Source organism: Gracilinanus agilis, chromosome 1 (genome assembly GCF_016433145.1).
Source record: "Gracilinanus agilis isolate LMUSP501 chromosome 1, AgileGrace, whole genome shotgun sequence".
Classification (NCBI taxonomy): domain Eukaryota; kingdom Metazoa; phylum Chordata; class Mammalia; order Didelphimorphia; family Didelphidae; genus Gracilinanus; species Gracilinanus agilis.
The window spans coordinates 786,070,451-786,086,602 of record NC_058130.1 but is presented as its reverse complement, the minus strand read 5'-3'; the positions used below and the strand labels follow the sequence as shown (position 1 = coordinate 786,086,602).

General features: G+C 37.7%; 2 protein-coding genes across 2 annotated transcripts in view; one reads left to right on the top strand and one right to left on the bottom strand.

Moving 5' to 3' along the window:
* Positions 1-9,256: 9,256 nt before the first annotated feature.
* LOC123232466 (cysteine protease ATG4C-like) lies at positions 9,257-10,865 on the bottom strand. Its single transcript, XM_044658923.1, has one exon. The coding sequence runs from the start codon at positions 10,863-10,865 to the stop codon at positions 9,483-9,485; it is 1,383 nt and encodes a 460-aa protein (XP_044514858.1). The 3' UTR covers positions 9,257-9,482.
* A 1,086-nt stretch (positions 10,866-11,951) lies between these two features.
* The window catches only part of LOC123230462 (vomeronasal type-2 receptor 26-like), a 23,323-nt gene continuing 19,122 nt past the window's right edge, over positions 11,952-16,152 (top strand). The window contains exon 1 of the mRNA XM_044656614.1: positions 11,952-12,074. Within this exon, the coding sequence (XP_044512549.1) occupies positions 11,952-12,074 (123 nt within the window). The remainder of the gene's footprint in view (positions 12,075-16,152) is intronic.

Below are 16,152 nucleotides of genomic sequence, written 5' to 3'. Positions count from 1 at the left end.
AATATTTTGAGGATGTTGCTACATATTTTTGTGCAGATTGTCATCAGTGCTTTAGACTCTTTGAAGTTTTCACTCTCATTCCTTGGACTATGGGTGAAAGTGTAATAGGTATAAGCTTTGAAGGTATAAAGGCAGATTTTTACAAGTAGATTAGGGAAAGCCTTGGCTGGAAATCATGGATATTCTGTATAGAATGCAGGGGGTAGGGAGGAGAGAGCTAAGGAACAGACCTTGCTGTTTTGTGAGGGGTTTGGAGCAGATGTGCAATCAGCAGTCCCTATTTGACCTGGGATCTTGGAGAATGGTGAAAAGGCTGAAGACATCATCCTGCAAGTCAACTCTGAATAGGGAAGAGGCCTGTGTTCTGGTGGACAGTCTGCAGACATCTCTCCCTACCTGGTTACTTTGGATCATCGGCTGTGGAGGAGTTGGTTCCTGTTATCCTGAAGACATCTCTGGATCAGTTGTGAGACCCCAAATCCAAGCCCTCTTCCTCAGGTCTTTAGCCAACTAGTCAAACCTGGCAGAAGCCAAGTTGGCTAAGGAACTTACCCTTTTTGACTCCAGTCCTGGGCAGTTAGATATAGTTTCACCTCACCCCCTCTCCTGTCCTCTGAAAAACAAACTGTTTTCCCTGTGTGTTTTTCTTTGTACCTTGAACTTTCCATAGTGTGTATTTATTATACTCTGAGTTTATCCCTTGTCTAGGCCCTAACTGTCACTTCTGTCAACAGTCTTTTCCTTAACAGTAAACCCAGTTTCCTTAACTTGTTAAGTCCCCATCTTTTGTCATTCCTGTCTCCTACACACCCTTCTGAACCCACATATAATATTTAAGTTATCTCCCCTGGTTTTCCCCATAAGAGTTTGGCACACTCAGATGGTGGGTTAACAGGGGGACCGGAAGTTCTCTCTTGGACACATAGAGCCAGACTGGAAGTCAGAGGATTCTGAACATTCCATGGGGGTTGTACAGCCATTGGCTGTGGGCTGAAAGTTCTGTGTTATTTAGAATTTCTGGGGTTCCATTTAGAGGTATTAAGCCTCAAGATATGTAGACATGTGGGGGACTTTGAAACTACATTTCCCATGGTCCAACGGGTTTCCTGTTTTGGATGACATCTTCAAGGTAAAGCCAGGCTTTAAATATTGGGAAGTTGGGCTTGACTTCCTCTTTGCTACCTGAGCGTGCTCTCTGGGGAACGTAGAAAGGAGTAGGGAAGGTACGGAATGTAATGGCGGAGGTGGGATTTTTTAAATAGCCAGGCATGTGGTTCTAATTTATTCTACTAACATGGCTTTAATTAAAATATTACTTTTCCTCATAATATCAGCCTTTATCATTTTTAATCCTTACAGTTCCCAGCCACTGGTGAGCTACTCAGAACTGCTTACCTCCCACCGAAGTTCATTGATAAAATCTCTATGTGAAGCCAATATACTACAGAGGCTGGAATAGACCCAGAGAAAGGGTTTTTCCCTATTTTTTTTGCCTCTTATTGTTTGTGTTATCCTGTTTGATTGTAAATTAGTATTGTTGTGGGAATATTGTTGTATTTGTGTTAGTTATTAGTTATTAGTCTTTCATTGTGGCTAATAACATTACTGTATTTCTGTATCATTGGTAGTTCGTGTCAATGTTTGGGTCAATGGTATTGGAAGACTGTATGGATTATTTGTTATTGGGATTATGGCAAGGAATATTGTTTCTCCCATACCTGTGGTTTAAGATCATACCCAGGTATTATAGAGTTATATTGGATTTTGAGATAGCCCAACCAGTTCTTACCATAACTATTCTTGATATTATAGCACACACACCCATTATTGTTTAACTGGTTACATCATATACAAAATAAGATGGATATTTTTTCATATTAATTATTGTTGCAAGATTGTGGTTACCTGGTGTTTTAGAGATTCAGAGATGAAGCAATTGTTAAAGTTAATGCAAGTTAAAATAGACAATTTGGAGATGTATATGCAATCTGGTCGTGTTTATGGTCGAGCTCCTGATAATGGTACTGATGGAAATGCTGGTAAAGGTATTAAATCTGAACATTCTAAGGCTGATTTGGAACAAAAGGCATTAAATAAGGGAGACAAACCAGTTAACCTTTTCCCCCATGTGACCTTCTGGTAGTGAGAGATGATGGGAATTTTTCACATGAGACAGCACACTAGATTTAGAATGGAGGATGTGGAGAATTTGAAAAGGAAAATCCCTAATTTCCATGATGATACTGGCAAATTTGTTAAGATCTTTAGAGCATTTGTTAAGGCACATGACCTAGATTTTGAAGACTATTTGTATATTTTAGGAGAGATATTGTCCAATCATGATAGAAAAAAGTTTGTAGAAGAGACGAGAAATACTGAGGGGATGACACCATGGTCAGTAGCCTGGGAGGAACTGGATCTCAATTCAGTTCCAATTTGCAGAATGCTGAAACAGGCAAGAAAATCATTGATAAAGGTAATGGAGAAGAATTCGAGATGTCCTAACTCTTGGTCGAAATTTGAAAAGGTTAGGCAGACACGTAATCAGAAGACACCAGTGACATTCTTAGATTGCATTATTGAAGCTGCTGAGATTTACTTAGGTATGAATGTCCTGGAAGATACCACCATAGAGCACATTAAGTGCATATTTGTGAGAAATGCTGTTCTCCAGGTGAGGAAGTTTTTTGATGACAACTACCCAGATTGGGAACTTCTGAGCCTGGATGAAATGAAGCAAAAGGCTGCTTATGTTTTTGCTCAAGAGAAGAACAGAGGGAATGATGAAAAGGACGTAATATGCGAATATCATAGGGATAGTTTAGAATAGTTTAGGAATAGCATTGGATTAGATTAGAGCAGTGGTTCCCAAACTTTTTTGGCCTACTTCCCCCTTTCCAGAAAAAATATTACTTAGTGCTCCTGGGAAATTACGAAACTATTTATTGAACTCAGAATAGAATGTAATACAAAAAAAGTGTGACCACCGCACTCCTGGATCGCTGCAGCACCCACCAGGGGGCGGTAGCACCCACTTTGGGAATTACTGGATTAGAGGATAAGATAAGGCACTAATGTACATTAAAGTGCAAATACAACAAACATAACAAAATTGCGATACATGAAGAACATATAACATACTACAGATCACATCTCACAAAATAATGTAAGTATAAATAGTATGTGTATGTTGTAAATTGTATTATAGTGTAAGTATTGTATATGGTTTTCCCCATAAGAAAAGGAAGACCCAGAGTTTTGAGGAAACTCTCCCATGTTCCGTACCTAATGTCAATTACCATTAAGGATTCTTTCACCACTGGACTCAACCACAACATAAATAGATGAACTCCTGGGGCTTTGATATGTTTTCTATAGCTCCACAAGCATATTTTTTTCATTCATTCTCAAATCACCTTAACAGGTCATCTGCTTTCATCTAATGACCTAAATATCCAATTAGTATTTAAAATTAAGAAATTATTTATACCAATTTACATTTGATTGGATAAACCATTTAGCCAGATGTGTTGCCTTTTTATAACAACATTATAGGATTGGGGAAAATTCTTCATTCTATCATGTTTATATAACTCTCCACTGATCCCTTTCTCACTTCTTTCTAAAATATTATTATATTGATTGTACTTTCTTTAGTGCTCTTCATTTAATATGCATAAATTGGAATTTCTATTCTCATCTTTTGTACTACTTTTCTTTTCCTTTAAACCTTTACCTTCCATCTTGAAATCAATACTAGGTATTGGTTCTAATGCAGAAGAGCAATAATGGCTAGGCAATGGAGGTTAAGTGACTTGCCCAGGGTCACACTGCTAGGAAATGTCAGGTCAGATTTGAACCCAGGACCTCCCATCTCTGGGCCCGACTCTCAATCCACTGAGCTACCCAGCTTCCCCCTATACTTCTTGTTTCGCACACACAAGTCAAATTGAATTTTTTGTTTGCTGTTGTTATTTCTACTTAGAATATTTTGCCATATAATTAATGAATGAAATGAAAAATTATTAAGTATAAATGATGTAAAAGGTACTGTAATAAGTGTAGGGAAAATAATACAGTTTTAAAAAAAAGCAATACAGTCCATGGCAGTAAGTAATTTACATTTTTCTCTTTTAACCTTTTTATTTTTCCCAGTTAAAGATAAAGACAATTTTTAACATTTTTTTATTTTGTATTACAAATTCTTCTCCTTCCTCTCTCAACTCTCTCTGACATGTTAAGTAATTTAATCTAGCTTGTGTATGTGTAATCTTGAAAAACATTTTCATAATAGCCTAATTGTAAAAGAAAATAGAGATAAAATGAAACACGAAAAAATAAAGTGAGAAACAGTATGCTTAAATATGATTCAGACTCCATCAATTCTTGCTTTGCAGAAGAGTCATATTTCTGTGCATGAGTCCCTGAAATTGGCTTGGATCATTTTATTTTATTGCTGAAGATAGATAAGATATTCACAAATCATTTTGCAATATTCTGTTACTGTATATATTATCCTGGTTCTAATCCTTTTATTGCACATCATTTATGTAAGTCTTTTGAGGTTTTAATGCAATCATCCTGGTCACCATTATTTTTAGCAAAATAGTGTTTCATTACAATCATATACCACATCTTGTTCAGCCATTCCCCAAATGATGAACATCCTATGAATTTCCAAAATAAAATTCTATAAATATTTTTGTACAAACAAGTCCCTTTCCATTTTGTATATTTTTGGGATAAGAATCTAGTAGTGTTATTGGGGACAGGACATGTGTCTATGTTTTCAATAAAACTTAACTCCACACCCTAGAGTTCCCTTTCTCCCAGTGCCTCTGAGGTCCAAATTCCATGGAAGCGTGGACAGAAAATATTCAGATTTCTCAGTGTGAGGAAAGGGTAGAAAACCAAACCCCTAACCCTCAGTGAAATATAAAAAATGAAATCAGAGCATGAATGATAGCAGAAATGAGGAAAAATGGCTAAAATTGCCAGAGATTTCAGTTAGAAGAAAATTTGGCTAAAAAATATTAGATCATACAGCCAATGGGAAGATACTGATAAGTGAATGAAAAATCACTTCCTTATCTACAGAGATATTGCAAGACAAAAGAAAATGAATCAAGGGGCAGCTGGGTAGCTCAGTGGATTGAGAGTCAGGCCTAGAGACAGGAGGTCCTAGGTTCAAATCTGGCCTCAGACACTTCCCAGCTGTGTGACCCTGGGCAGGTCACTTGACCCCCATTGCCCACCCTTACCAATCTTCCACCTATGAGACAATACACAGAAGTTAAGGGTTTAAACAAAAACAAAAAAAAATTATTTAAAAAAAAAGAAAATGAATCAATATTTTATGAGGTGGGAAATACTGTCAATGAAGAACAGAATTGAAATATAGAGTAATGTTCTTAAATGAATTTATCTTAAGGAAGTAGTTTTTCTCAATTTATTCAAGGGACATAGTAGTTGAAATTATTTCACATAGTCTAAATTTTTGATTGTCCAAAATTTCAAATAATTAGGATTTGTAAAAGGGTAAAAAATTATAGTTGGACTGAATACAGAAGAGGGTGGTCACGAAGAATTGATTCAATTCCAAATGAAAGACTCAAGTCAGAATGACTTTTATGGTAGTTTATTTACAAATAGGAAGGGAGAGTGAAAGTAAGAAAATCAGAGAGAGGATCAGGCAAGATAGCTAACCTAACATGCTAAATATTTTGCTCTGGCTCCTGGCTCAACCCAGGCAGAGCTAATTAGTCCTCAGCCAGAGGGGCCTCAGCCTTGAGCCGAGTGCCAAGGCCCAGGGGATGAATAAAGCAAAGGCTTCAGTCATGAAACCTTTCTTAAAAGGAGAGTCTCTTCAGAAAAATCCAGGAAGGAGTCAGTCTTTTTCACTCACCACATATCAGTTCAAAGGAAGAGATTTAAGAACAGTCTCACCAACTCCAAGGTTTCAGGTCCAGTAAGCAAATTTTTCATCAGCCTCCAACTTGAGGTTGGAACTCCAAAAAATAAAGAATTGCCCACAGGAAGTTGTAGCTCCTTTTTAAAGATGCTTCTTTTGCATCACTTCCTATGTCTTCCTCTACTTTTTACATGTATCAATTATAGCTAATGCTTTGCTTAGGACTGCTCAGGAGACAGTCAGTGGGTTCTTATTCATCACCCACTTTCACACATGTGGGTTACATACTTCCCCCACTCAAGTGTAAGTGGGGTATTTACACACTTCTGGTGATTGAATCTAAAAATGGGCAGGGTAGAGTTAATCCCATCTTCATGGATTCTAACTTAACTTTGTGGCAGATATTCTTGGCTTTTTTTCAGATTATTAACATGGCATTGAAAGTCCTTTCGGGGAAAATAATTATGAAAAAAATAAAGAAATCTATTTTAGAGTCCACATCAAGCCATGTTTTTGTATATTAAAAGAAATTATCAAAAAACTTCATTGATATATAATAAAGTAATTAATGACCTTATTCATTTAAACTAAGAACTAAAGTCCTCTGTCTATTTGTTAAAAAGAAAGATTGAGGAAGACAACTCTCTCTGGGGTCCTAAGCACTGAGTATCTATCTGTAAACACATATTCACCACAATGATTCAGTCATTTTTTTCATTTTCTAAGGCACCCTTCCTGCTGCATTAGCATTTCCTACTTTCCATAGACTGGGCATCAGATTGAAATGGATTTTCAAAACTTTCCTTTTAGAAAGGGAGGAAGAGTACTGAATTATTTTAAATTCCCACAATATACCATCTGATTCTTTGGGAGACAAGTTAGAATTCCATATATCATATCTATACATTTCAGGTTGTCTCACAGGGTGCATAAAGACCCAAAGATATTATACATTTCATAGAATGTGTATTTACATTTGAACAACTCTTAACATATTAAAAATAATTCAGAGACTCATTGAAGGAGCTATTAGGGAGATTTCTTCTTTATTTGTCACAAGTGTTTTAGTCATAATAAAGTAATGGCACATTGGAATGACAAGTAGATGCAGGGCCCAATCATCAACAGTTCAGTTCAATATCCAGAGGCTCACTCAGTGTCTCATCGTGTAGTTTCTGATTTGTAGGCCATCCTCTATTGCTGCCATCTATTTAATCCATCTGGAATCATAATGGTCCTCACAACATCTTCTCCAGGACATCTGCTTTCCTCATTCAGGATATTGGTGATATCTTGCTCTAAAATTGCTTAAAAAAGATCTTAGTCTATAGACCTTTAGGATAACTCTGTGGAGGAGCTCTAAGAGTAAATGCCTACTATCTTTCTGGCATTTCTCTGCATCTGGGGCCCCTAAAATCAAATCAGCAACATATTGAACTAAAGTAGAACCCTTATCAATTATAGTAGTCACGTTCTGCTATTAAATTTGAGAGAATGAAGTTAGACTCTCTAAACACCCCTGCAGCAATTGAATCCATGTCCACTGGGAACCTTTTCAGGTTAAAGCAAATATTTCCTTAGAGTTTATATGGGTAGGAATGAAAAAAAAAAGGAGAACAGATATCTAAGACTGTAGGATATGTCACTTCACTAAGGCCTGAGGAGATGATGGCTACAGGATTTAGAACCATTGGATGCTATGTGAATTAACTTCCTGAAAATTTTGAGATTCAGAAATATCTGCTGGAATTTCAAAGAAAGGGACTATCTCCTGACTGTTAGGAAGGAAGACTGGAAATAATATCAGAGAATCCTCAGGCAATTATAAGGACAAAGAACCATCTAGAGATCATGAAATTGTGGCTCTGAGTTTACATAAGTGATCTCTCCCTAAGAGATTCATAGAAGAGTCAGGCATCAGGAGGATTAAACATTCTACTTGCAGAAGTCCTATGAACACAAGGTGAGGAGAAAGCTTGCAAACATTTTAAGGCTTCCTTGGCACTCCAAACATTTTTAAAGAACCAATAGAAGCACATTTAGAATTGAATTTGCTTCTCAACTCAGCCTTTTGGCTAAGATCAAGTGTAGAATTGGGTTTTCTTACTAAGATTGATTGGACAAGGCCTATGTTGCCCCAGAAAAAATGAAATGACCCTCTAGGTTTTATCAGTTGCCAGAGTCAGAGTCTTTGTGGCTTCTCAGAATGGAGCTATGTGTTCCTCAACCACAGATGTTGAAATAGTAGCCAAGATAGATATCTCTCTTCCCTTGCCCTGTTTAATTTTTTTCCAATTTCTCCTTTTCAGTTTTTTTCCTTTTCCTCTCACACCCTTCAAAAACTTATACAGTATGTTTTATCTTATTTTATTATGTTTATTCTGTTCAATATTCATAATCATCCAGTCTGGACAGTGCTTGTGATAATATTCTTTTATTTTGGGGGAGGAGTTGTTCACAAAATAGAGTCATATGATGTTAGCTTTAGTTAGTTTAATTGGATCTTAACCTGCATAACTTTTTTTTTTTTTTTAATGTTCTCACATCTTTATTAACACATTTATTTTACAATCCTGGCTCCATACGAGTTCTTGCACTTTTAAATCACAAATTTGCTCTTAGTGAAAGCATACTACTACTTAAGGAAGATTTATCTCGAGGATAACCTCAGTGACTGAACACTGCTATGCTGATTTACAGCCACAGCCAAGAGGTCACAGGATGGACAGCTCCCAAACAACGATATTTACTGGCTTTCCCCCTCCAGGGTTTCAGCTTAGATTTTAATGCCACGGCACAAGTAGAGTCTTAATAAAATTACATGGTTGAGACAGGAAACAAACATCATTCCCATGTAATAATTGCCTTTATCTGGCCTGATTGGTTGCAGTTAATATTAATAACATCAGCTTTAAAAATTGTGGGGAAAGTCAATACTTCATAGTCACTTCTCATAAGAGGCTTCCATGTTAAGCTTAAGGAGCAGCCATTATAAAATCATATTGCTAAGGAGTAGCTTAACTCACAATTCTGACTATATAATTACATCCGTTACAATGAATAACTGCTATTTAGATTTAACAAGGTAGACCTAGGTGTAGCCTCTGGTTGTATTAACATGTGGCACGGAAGGCAGGAGACATCAGGGGTTCATTGTCCGGTCTCGTCCGTCAGTAAGACAAGTTTAAATCGCGGATGGTGTGTGGTGGCCTCAGCTCCAAGATCACAGACGTGCCAAACCAAACCCCCAGGCAGCTCGTGGTTGACAGGAATATGGGGGATTCAGTCAGAAAACACATACACAGATCATCCACCATCCACTCAGCATTCACCAGGACTGCCAGATTTATATCAGCAACAGAGATTCTTTCGATCAGTCTGCTTTCAGAAATATGCACATCTTTTACAATGTATATTTTCAAATGCTCTTTTGTGAAAGAACGTTTACAAAATCACTAAAATATTTACAAAAATAGATCAGTTTCTGTGTTGCGGGTTTCTCTTTTTTCTTTTTTTTTTATTTTCAAAGGAATGTTCTGAATCGCTACTAATACTCTAATGAAAAATGTCCTTAGAGCAAGACAAACTCTTCTGTGCTAAATCTTTTCAATCTTTTCTTTTCATCTTCTGAGAAAAGGTCGTCTTCGTTGGTTGGAGTGGAGGTAAAATCATAGTCTCTGGCATGGCCTTTGACGAAAGTAAATAATGGATATTTCTCTCTGGAGGAAGCCTTCAGTACCTTGGTGATCTCTTCAGAGGCCCGCTCAAAGTCCTGGATGTTTCTACAGTAAAATCCTACGGTGCAACTGGGGTCCATTTTCCGGAACGACATCTTTTTTGGAGAAGGACAATGAAATGACTCAAGAGGGAAATCCTTTATGCTGACATCTACAAAAGACTGGCAGTAATGAGGGTCCATGTATATCAAACTGTCATCTTGAAATCCAGCAAAGTAATAGGACTGCTTAGGTTTTCCACCAATGATGCCCACACAATATTCAAGGCTTAAAATTCCCTTCACGAATTCTAAATAGTCCATGTTGGTTCTCTCCCCTCCGAGGCGAACAGGAACGAGCAGAATCATGGCTTTGTCTTTGGTGTTCTCCAGGCCCGCAGAAATGCACTGCTTGTTGATGACATCAGCTTTGTACACTGTGCAATCCTGAGCAACATAAATGGTGATTCCTTGTAAATCAGGGTGTCTGGCTTCTTCCACAGCTTTTCTTAAAATGTGTGCAACAACAGCTGGGCCATACCAATCTCCAGCTGTTTTCCCAGACTTCTTCCCATATTCAATTAGCTGATGCAAACCAAAGCAGGCCAATGGGGAGTCACCGAACCATGAGATGATTTTCCTGTGGCAGAGCTCGTTTCTGCCATCTTCATCATGGGAGACTGTCCTGCGTGGTTCTTTCAGAACGGACGATGGGACTTTGGGTGTTCTTTCTCCTGTAAGGGATGCTTCAAACGATGCTGTGAGTTTTTTTACGGTGTGAGAAGTCCATGATTCAGAATCTGAGTTTTCAACGTCTAGTGCATCTGGCCAGGTCCAGGCTCTGCCAAGGAAGTGGAGGACGAGTCCTTGAGCCAAGAGCATCTGGCCAGTCCTCAGCGTGCAGCCCCAGCCGCAGTCCGTTGTCAGGGCCGAGCCCTCAATCTGGGGAAATTCTTCTCTGTAGGTCAGCCAGATTCTGGAGATGAAATCTCTCCGGAATTCTTCTACGTTCCCGTAAAGGACCGCGTGCTCGTTCTCTCCGGCCCGGCCCGAGCCCACGGGGGCCGCCTCGTTTTCTTCTTCAGACTTGAAATGATAACATTTCCCCAGCAATAATACTGGTGAATTTCTGCTGAAATACGTCTTTGTTTTCAACACCCAGCTGTATTTCATGTTGTTCCATGCTGACATAAACTTAGTTTTCAGCTTGTCGACTTCATCCGATCCTGAGGCCTCCATGTTCAACTAGAGAGAAAGCCATCCCTTGGTTGCACTCTTCTGTGGCGGCGAGTAGCTTCCATGTGGAATTCAAAGAAGATATTTAAAGCAGTCTCACCAGAGTCTCAGCATTCCAACACTCCTCCATGAACCAGAAAAGGTCCCTCACCAGACACCCTCTTCCACCGAAGACCCCTGCATAACTTTTAACTGCTGTACATATTTGATCCCCAGACTGGTTGGGGCACTTGTTATCTTCTTGAGAACCATATTCAGATTCGTGCCAATTTGCTGGGTGAATAGAGCAGCATTTCATTCCTTTTAGCAAAGCCTCCCTAGCATCATGTATCCTAAAATAGGTCTCATTTTGGGTCCTAGTAATGGCCACTGTTTCCCATCCTCATTCTGAGAGTTATTGATGACCTCAAAAATTTCCCGTCTTTCTCCCTCAGAGAATAAGGCACACGTTAGATCTATTACATCACCCCAGTTTGGATTAAACCTCTGAAAAATTGCCTCAAACTGTCTGAGAACAATGATTGGATCACAAGTCAAAGCTGGATGTGTCCCTCCACCATATGCTGAGATCTGTGGGAGAGAATAGGCTGCTCTGGGGTTGGATTTCCTCTTGGCAGAGAAGGGGTATAGAGAGTAGGCTAGGAGGATGAGGTCAGAGCAGAATGAACAGGTGGGGTCAGAGTGGTTGAACCCATCTGGAGATGGGGGAAGAATTGGAAATGGTGACAGCTTCAAGGGATGAGGTAGAATGACAAAGCCCAGGAATAGAAATAAAGCATGGATGTGGTCACGAGGGGAAAGATTGTGTCAGGGAAGGAGAGACAAAGGAAACTTTAGGGATAGTCCCTGAAAAAAGAAAGAATATGCAGGCTGACGCAATAGGGGAGAGGTCAGAGAAAAAGGAGCAGAGAGGGTCTCTGAAAAGAGATAAGGGTATGAAAAGACAGTGGAATATTGATTAAAAATTTGACTTCTTGGTTGAATCTTTGTAGGTTCATCAAGAAATACAACCGAAAGACATCAGTAACTTATCTTCTTGAGTTTTTTATTTCCAATAGCTAATTTCAACTTAAAGTCCAAAGATCCAAAATGGGGCCAAAAGGGATCCCCAGCTGGTGTACTCATTGTCCCCAGAAATCTGCTGCCCTTAACTGCCTTAAACTGCCCCCTCACCCAGAGTTCTCAGGGGGCCTCCTGGAATTCTCAGCTGAGGCTTGACCCACTTTCTTGCAATTGGAATTCCACTCTGCAATTTCTATGACACAGTGGTGATAAAGAATTGGATACTGACTTGATGCCCATCAAATGGGAAAAGAATGAATATAAGATATTCATGAAATATCATATTACTTTAAGAAATTATGTTCAGGATGGTTCCAGGAAAAAAAAGAAAAAAGAAGGAAAGACTTATATAAAGTGAAGCCAGGCATAGTAAGCAGAACCAGGAGAACATTATACATAGTAAAAGCAGTGTCGTACAATGATCAGCTGTGAAACAGTCATCTTATTTGTGGTGAAAAATGCTCTCTACACACATAGTGGGATGGAGAACTAATGGATTCCAAATGAAATTTTAAGCAGGCTTAAAAAAAAAAAGCCTTCTTTCTTTGGAAAATTTTTTTGTCTATTTCCTTTTATAAAATGGCTACTATGGAATTGTTTTGCTTGATTTCACATTATTTTATGAATATGTGCACATTTATATTATTTTACCTACAAATTGCTTTCTTTCTCATTAAAAGGAAAGTGTAAGGAGAGAAGATGAAAATATCAAACTTAAAATGAAAAAAATAACGCAAAAACTAAAAGCTATTTTAAAATTTTATTGAGAAAAATAAATAAAAATAAAACAATTCCAAATACATAGTACTGGGTTCTCTAATTGAGATTTTCTTTTACATTGGTATTAAATCATTAACTATATGTTGGGCCTAGACTTTATTTGTTTATTTTAATTATATCTCTATTTTATGCCAAAAACAAACTTATACCTATGTTTTCCAAAGTTATATGATTCATATTATCTCCTTTCCCTCTTTCCTCCTTGCCTCCCACAGTTGATAAGCAATTCCATTTTGGCCTAGACTTTAAACCTGTATGAAATTAATTGAAATGTTCAATAATTAATTCACATATTTATATATTTACATAAGAATAATATTATGGGGAACATGAATCATGTAACCATGGAAAATGTTTTTAAAAATAAAATAATTATATTTTTAAAAGAATTATATGATGTGGGAAGAATCAAGAGATTGAGAGCCAGGCTAAGAGATCAGAGGTCCTGGATTCAAATCTAGTTGGAGATACGTCCTAGCTTTGTGACCTTGGGCAAGTCATTTAACCCCCATTGCCTTGTTTTTACCCCTCTTCAGCCTTGGAAACCAAAATACCATATTGATTACAAGATGAAAGGTTAAGGATTTCTTTTTTGGAGAAAAACAAGAGAAACTTCAACAAATTCTTGACCAAATCCTAGGAAAAATGTCTGTACAACATTACTATGATTAAGAATTTTAGTAACCTTTTGAAAATGAGAAATATATTAAGTCAGGAATGATCTCGTACTGATGAAGCTATTTTCCCCCAAAGTGCTATTTTCTCTGAATTCTTATGAATCATCCCTCTCTAATGATTTGTATGTTAATTTCAGCAAATCCCTTAAAGATCAATAAAATACACTGATTGGCTAGGATGTTGGTTCAAGTCAAATTAGGTAATTTTTGATAGAAATAATGTAAATACTATTTTGTGCTTCGAAATATCAACTTCACAAGTATGTGCTGCTGTTGGAAGGATGGTGAGACAGTAGGTTTTTTTTAAAAGAGATCTTGGGATTGTAGTGTACTTCAAGCTGGATAGAAGGTATCAATTTGTTGCGACAACCATTTAAGCAAATGGAATTTCAGTCTATAATAATGGGACAAATATACAGTTACATTCTTCCATCTTGATATTGTTTCTCCCTCCAACAAACCCATTCAGTTATGGAGGAAAATAGGCTCAAACCAGTGACTACAGAAAAATATTCTCCCAATGAAATACACTTTTATGTGGCATAGCCAGTGTGCAATCTTGCATTCTTATTGCAAGACAGCGTTCCTCAGGTCCAAGTGACAAGGGTCAATTGATTGCCGAGATTCATTAAGTAGGTCGCTTCTCAAGGTACATCACTCACTGAACTTGTCTAAAGATGCTAAAAGATCTATGAATATTTTTTGATTATCCAAAGCAACAAGGTCATAACCTCGTTGTATATGTGACCTTTACTAAAACATCTGAGATAAAGAATACAATTTTAAGAGTCAACAAAAGAGGTGTAGTGCATTCTTGGCCACACAACAGTGGGGGAGAAAGAAAAAGCATTGCGCTAAATAATAGATTTTACCTATTCTCCCACCTAGAATACTGTGGTAGTTCATGCCTCACTGAACACTGAAAAAAAAGAGTCCATTTCTTTTTAAATTTCTTATTCACTTGAAGATCTAGTTCTCATAAAAATCTTTGCATGAAAATGAAGTAAGCTGCCATGAAACAAAGAGAGGATAGCTGATCTCTGTTCCCTGAAGCAGAGAAGGAATTTGGGACTTCATCACTCACTTTTGGAAGCAGTTTTACCAGCCACCATGTGGACTGTCAAAAGGTGCTGAATTTATTGCAAGAATTGGGCTACCATTGGCTAACTATTTCATTTACCCCCCAGGTCTGAACACATCCCTCCTCTACTTAAATATACTTCATGCTCCATAATTTTTCTTTATTAATAATTTATATATATGTATATACACGTATATATCTTCTATTTTTCAATGTCAGTGGAAATTCTATCCCTTTTCTAAAGTTTAATGCAAAAAATCACTCTCTCCAGAAAGTCTTCCTTGCATTCTGCCAATCATGATCTTTTACTATCACTTTATATGACACTCTTTAACTGTATAGGTAAGGTGATGTATTACTGATATTATATTTCCCAAATAGATGATAAAAGAACTTTTTGCCTTATCTGGGAAGGAATAAACCCTCTAAGCCATTTCCTATAGCCTTTACCCATCTACTGCCTTCCAATACCACTGTGTTATGTGTTATGATGTTCTTAATGACAAGAATTGTCTTGTTTTTTTGTAGTTAGTCTCCAGACCTTAGCACACTAAGGCACATAGTAAGGAATAATAAATGGTCTGACTACCAGTCTATTTAATCTCTCTCTCTTTCTTTCTTTCTCCCCCACTCCCATCTATCTCTCTCCCTAACTACCTAACTAACCATCTCCAATATCTCTTTCTCCTTTAGGCATCTCTGAAAATCATGCTAGATGGATTCATATGCATGAAGAAGAAACGTCATAGTCAGGAATCACTGAATCAATTCCACAAATGCCTAAATTGCTAGCAGGTTTATCATATGTGATTTGAGCATGTCATTTTAATCTCACTCTGGTAAATAATATGAATCTTGGTGTCTGGAATACTCGATATCAGAAAGGGGAATTGTGCCATTAACCTATTAGGCTAAATAATTTCTAAGGCCTCTTTATTTCTGAGACAATGATTCTGTAGTCCTGTCTATGAAGTGTGGGTAGAAGTAGAAGGAAGGATTTGCAAGCATTGTACATAGAATAATAGCACTTTATAATAGATTACACTGAGTTATGAGTTTGAGTCTTACTTTGAACCTGATGCAGGGAATTTGGGAGACATCAAGACTAGCAGTATTATAAGTTAACCACAGAAGTTCCCATTATTGAAAGTTTTTATTTTTAAGAATCTGGTCCCCCATGAGAACATTTTTATGAGATATAGTCATCAAAGATGATTTTCAGAACCTAAGGCTCAGAAGTTACTTTCCTGAGAATGTCCTTCTCTACTGTTTCTACTAGTGGGAATAAGAGAAAAAAGAATGTATAACTTTGGGTTTCTGTTTTTCTGTTTTTTTTTGTCCTCTTGGATGCAGAGACTCAGGTGTAGATGCCCCAGGCAGTCTGGTCGCCAGGATTCTTCAGGGACCAAGACTTCTCTGGAGCCTAAGTAGGAGTGATTGCCATCAGGAAGGAAAAATGAGGGTGCTATGAGAGTTCAGTTTAAGACCTGGTGAAACTACAAAATCCTCCAGTGTTCTTGCACCATTATCCTTGTTTTGAACAGGGGCTCCCTAATTTTGTATTGTGTTTCTTTAGGTGTGGCAGGCAGACCAGAGCTTTGGCTTGTACAGAGGAACAAGTCATTTCTGATGGTAGAAGTTTTCCATCTGTCTATGACTGAGGCAGTTGATTTTGGGCTAGACTGAGTGG

Coding starts and splice junctions, on each gene's coding strand:
- LOC123232466 (XM_044658923.1), bottom strand. CDS start 10,865: ATGGAGGCCTCAGGATCGGATGAAGTCGACAAGCTGAAAACTAAGTTT.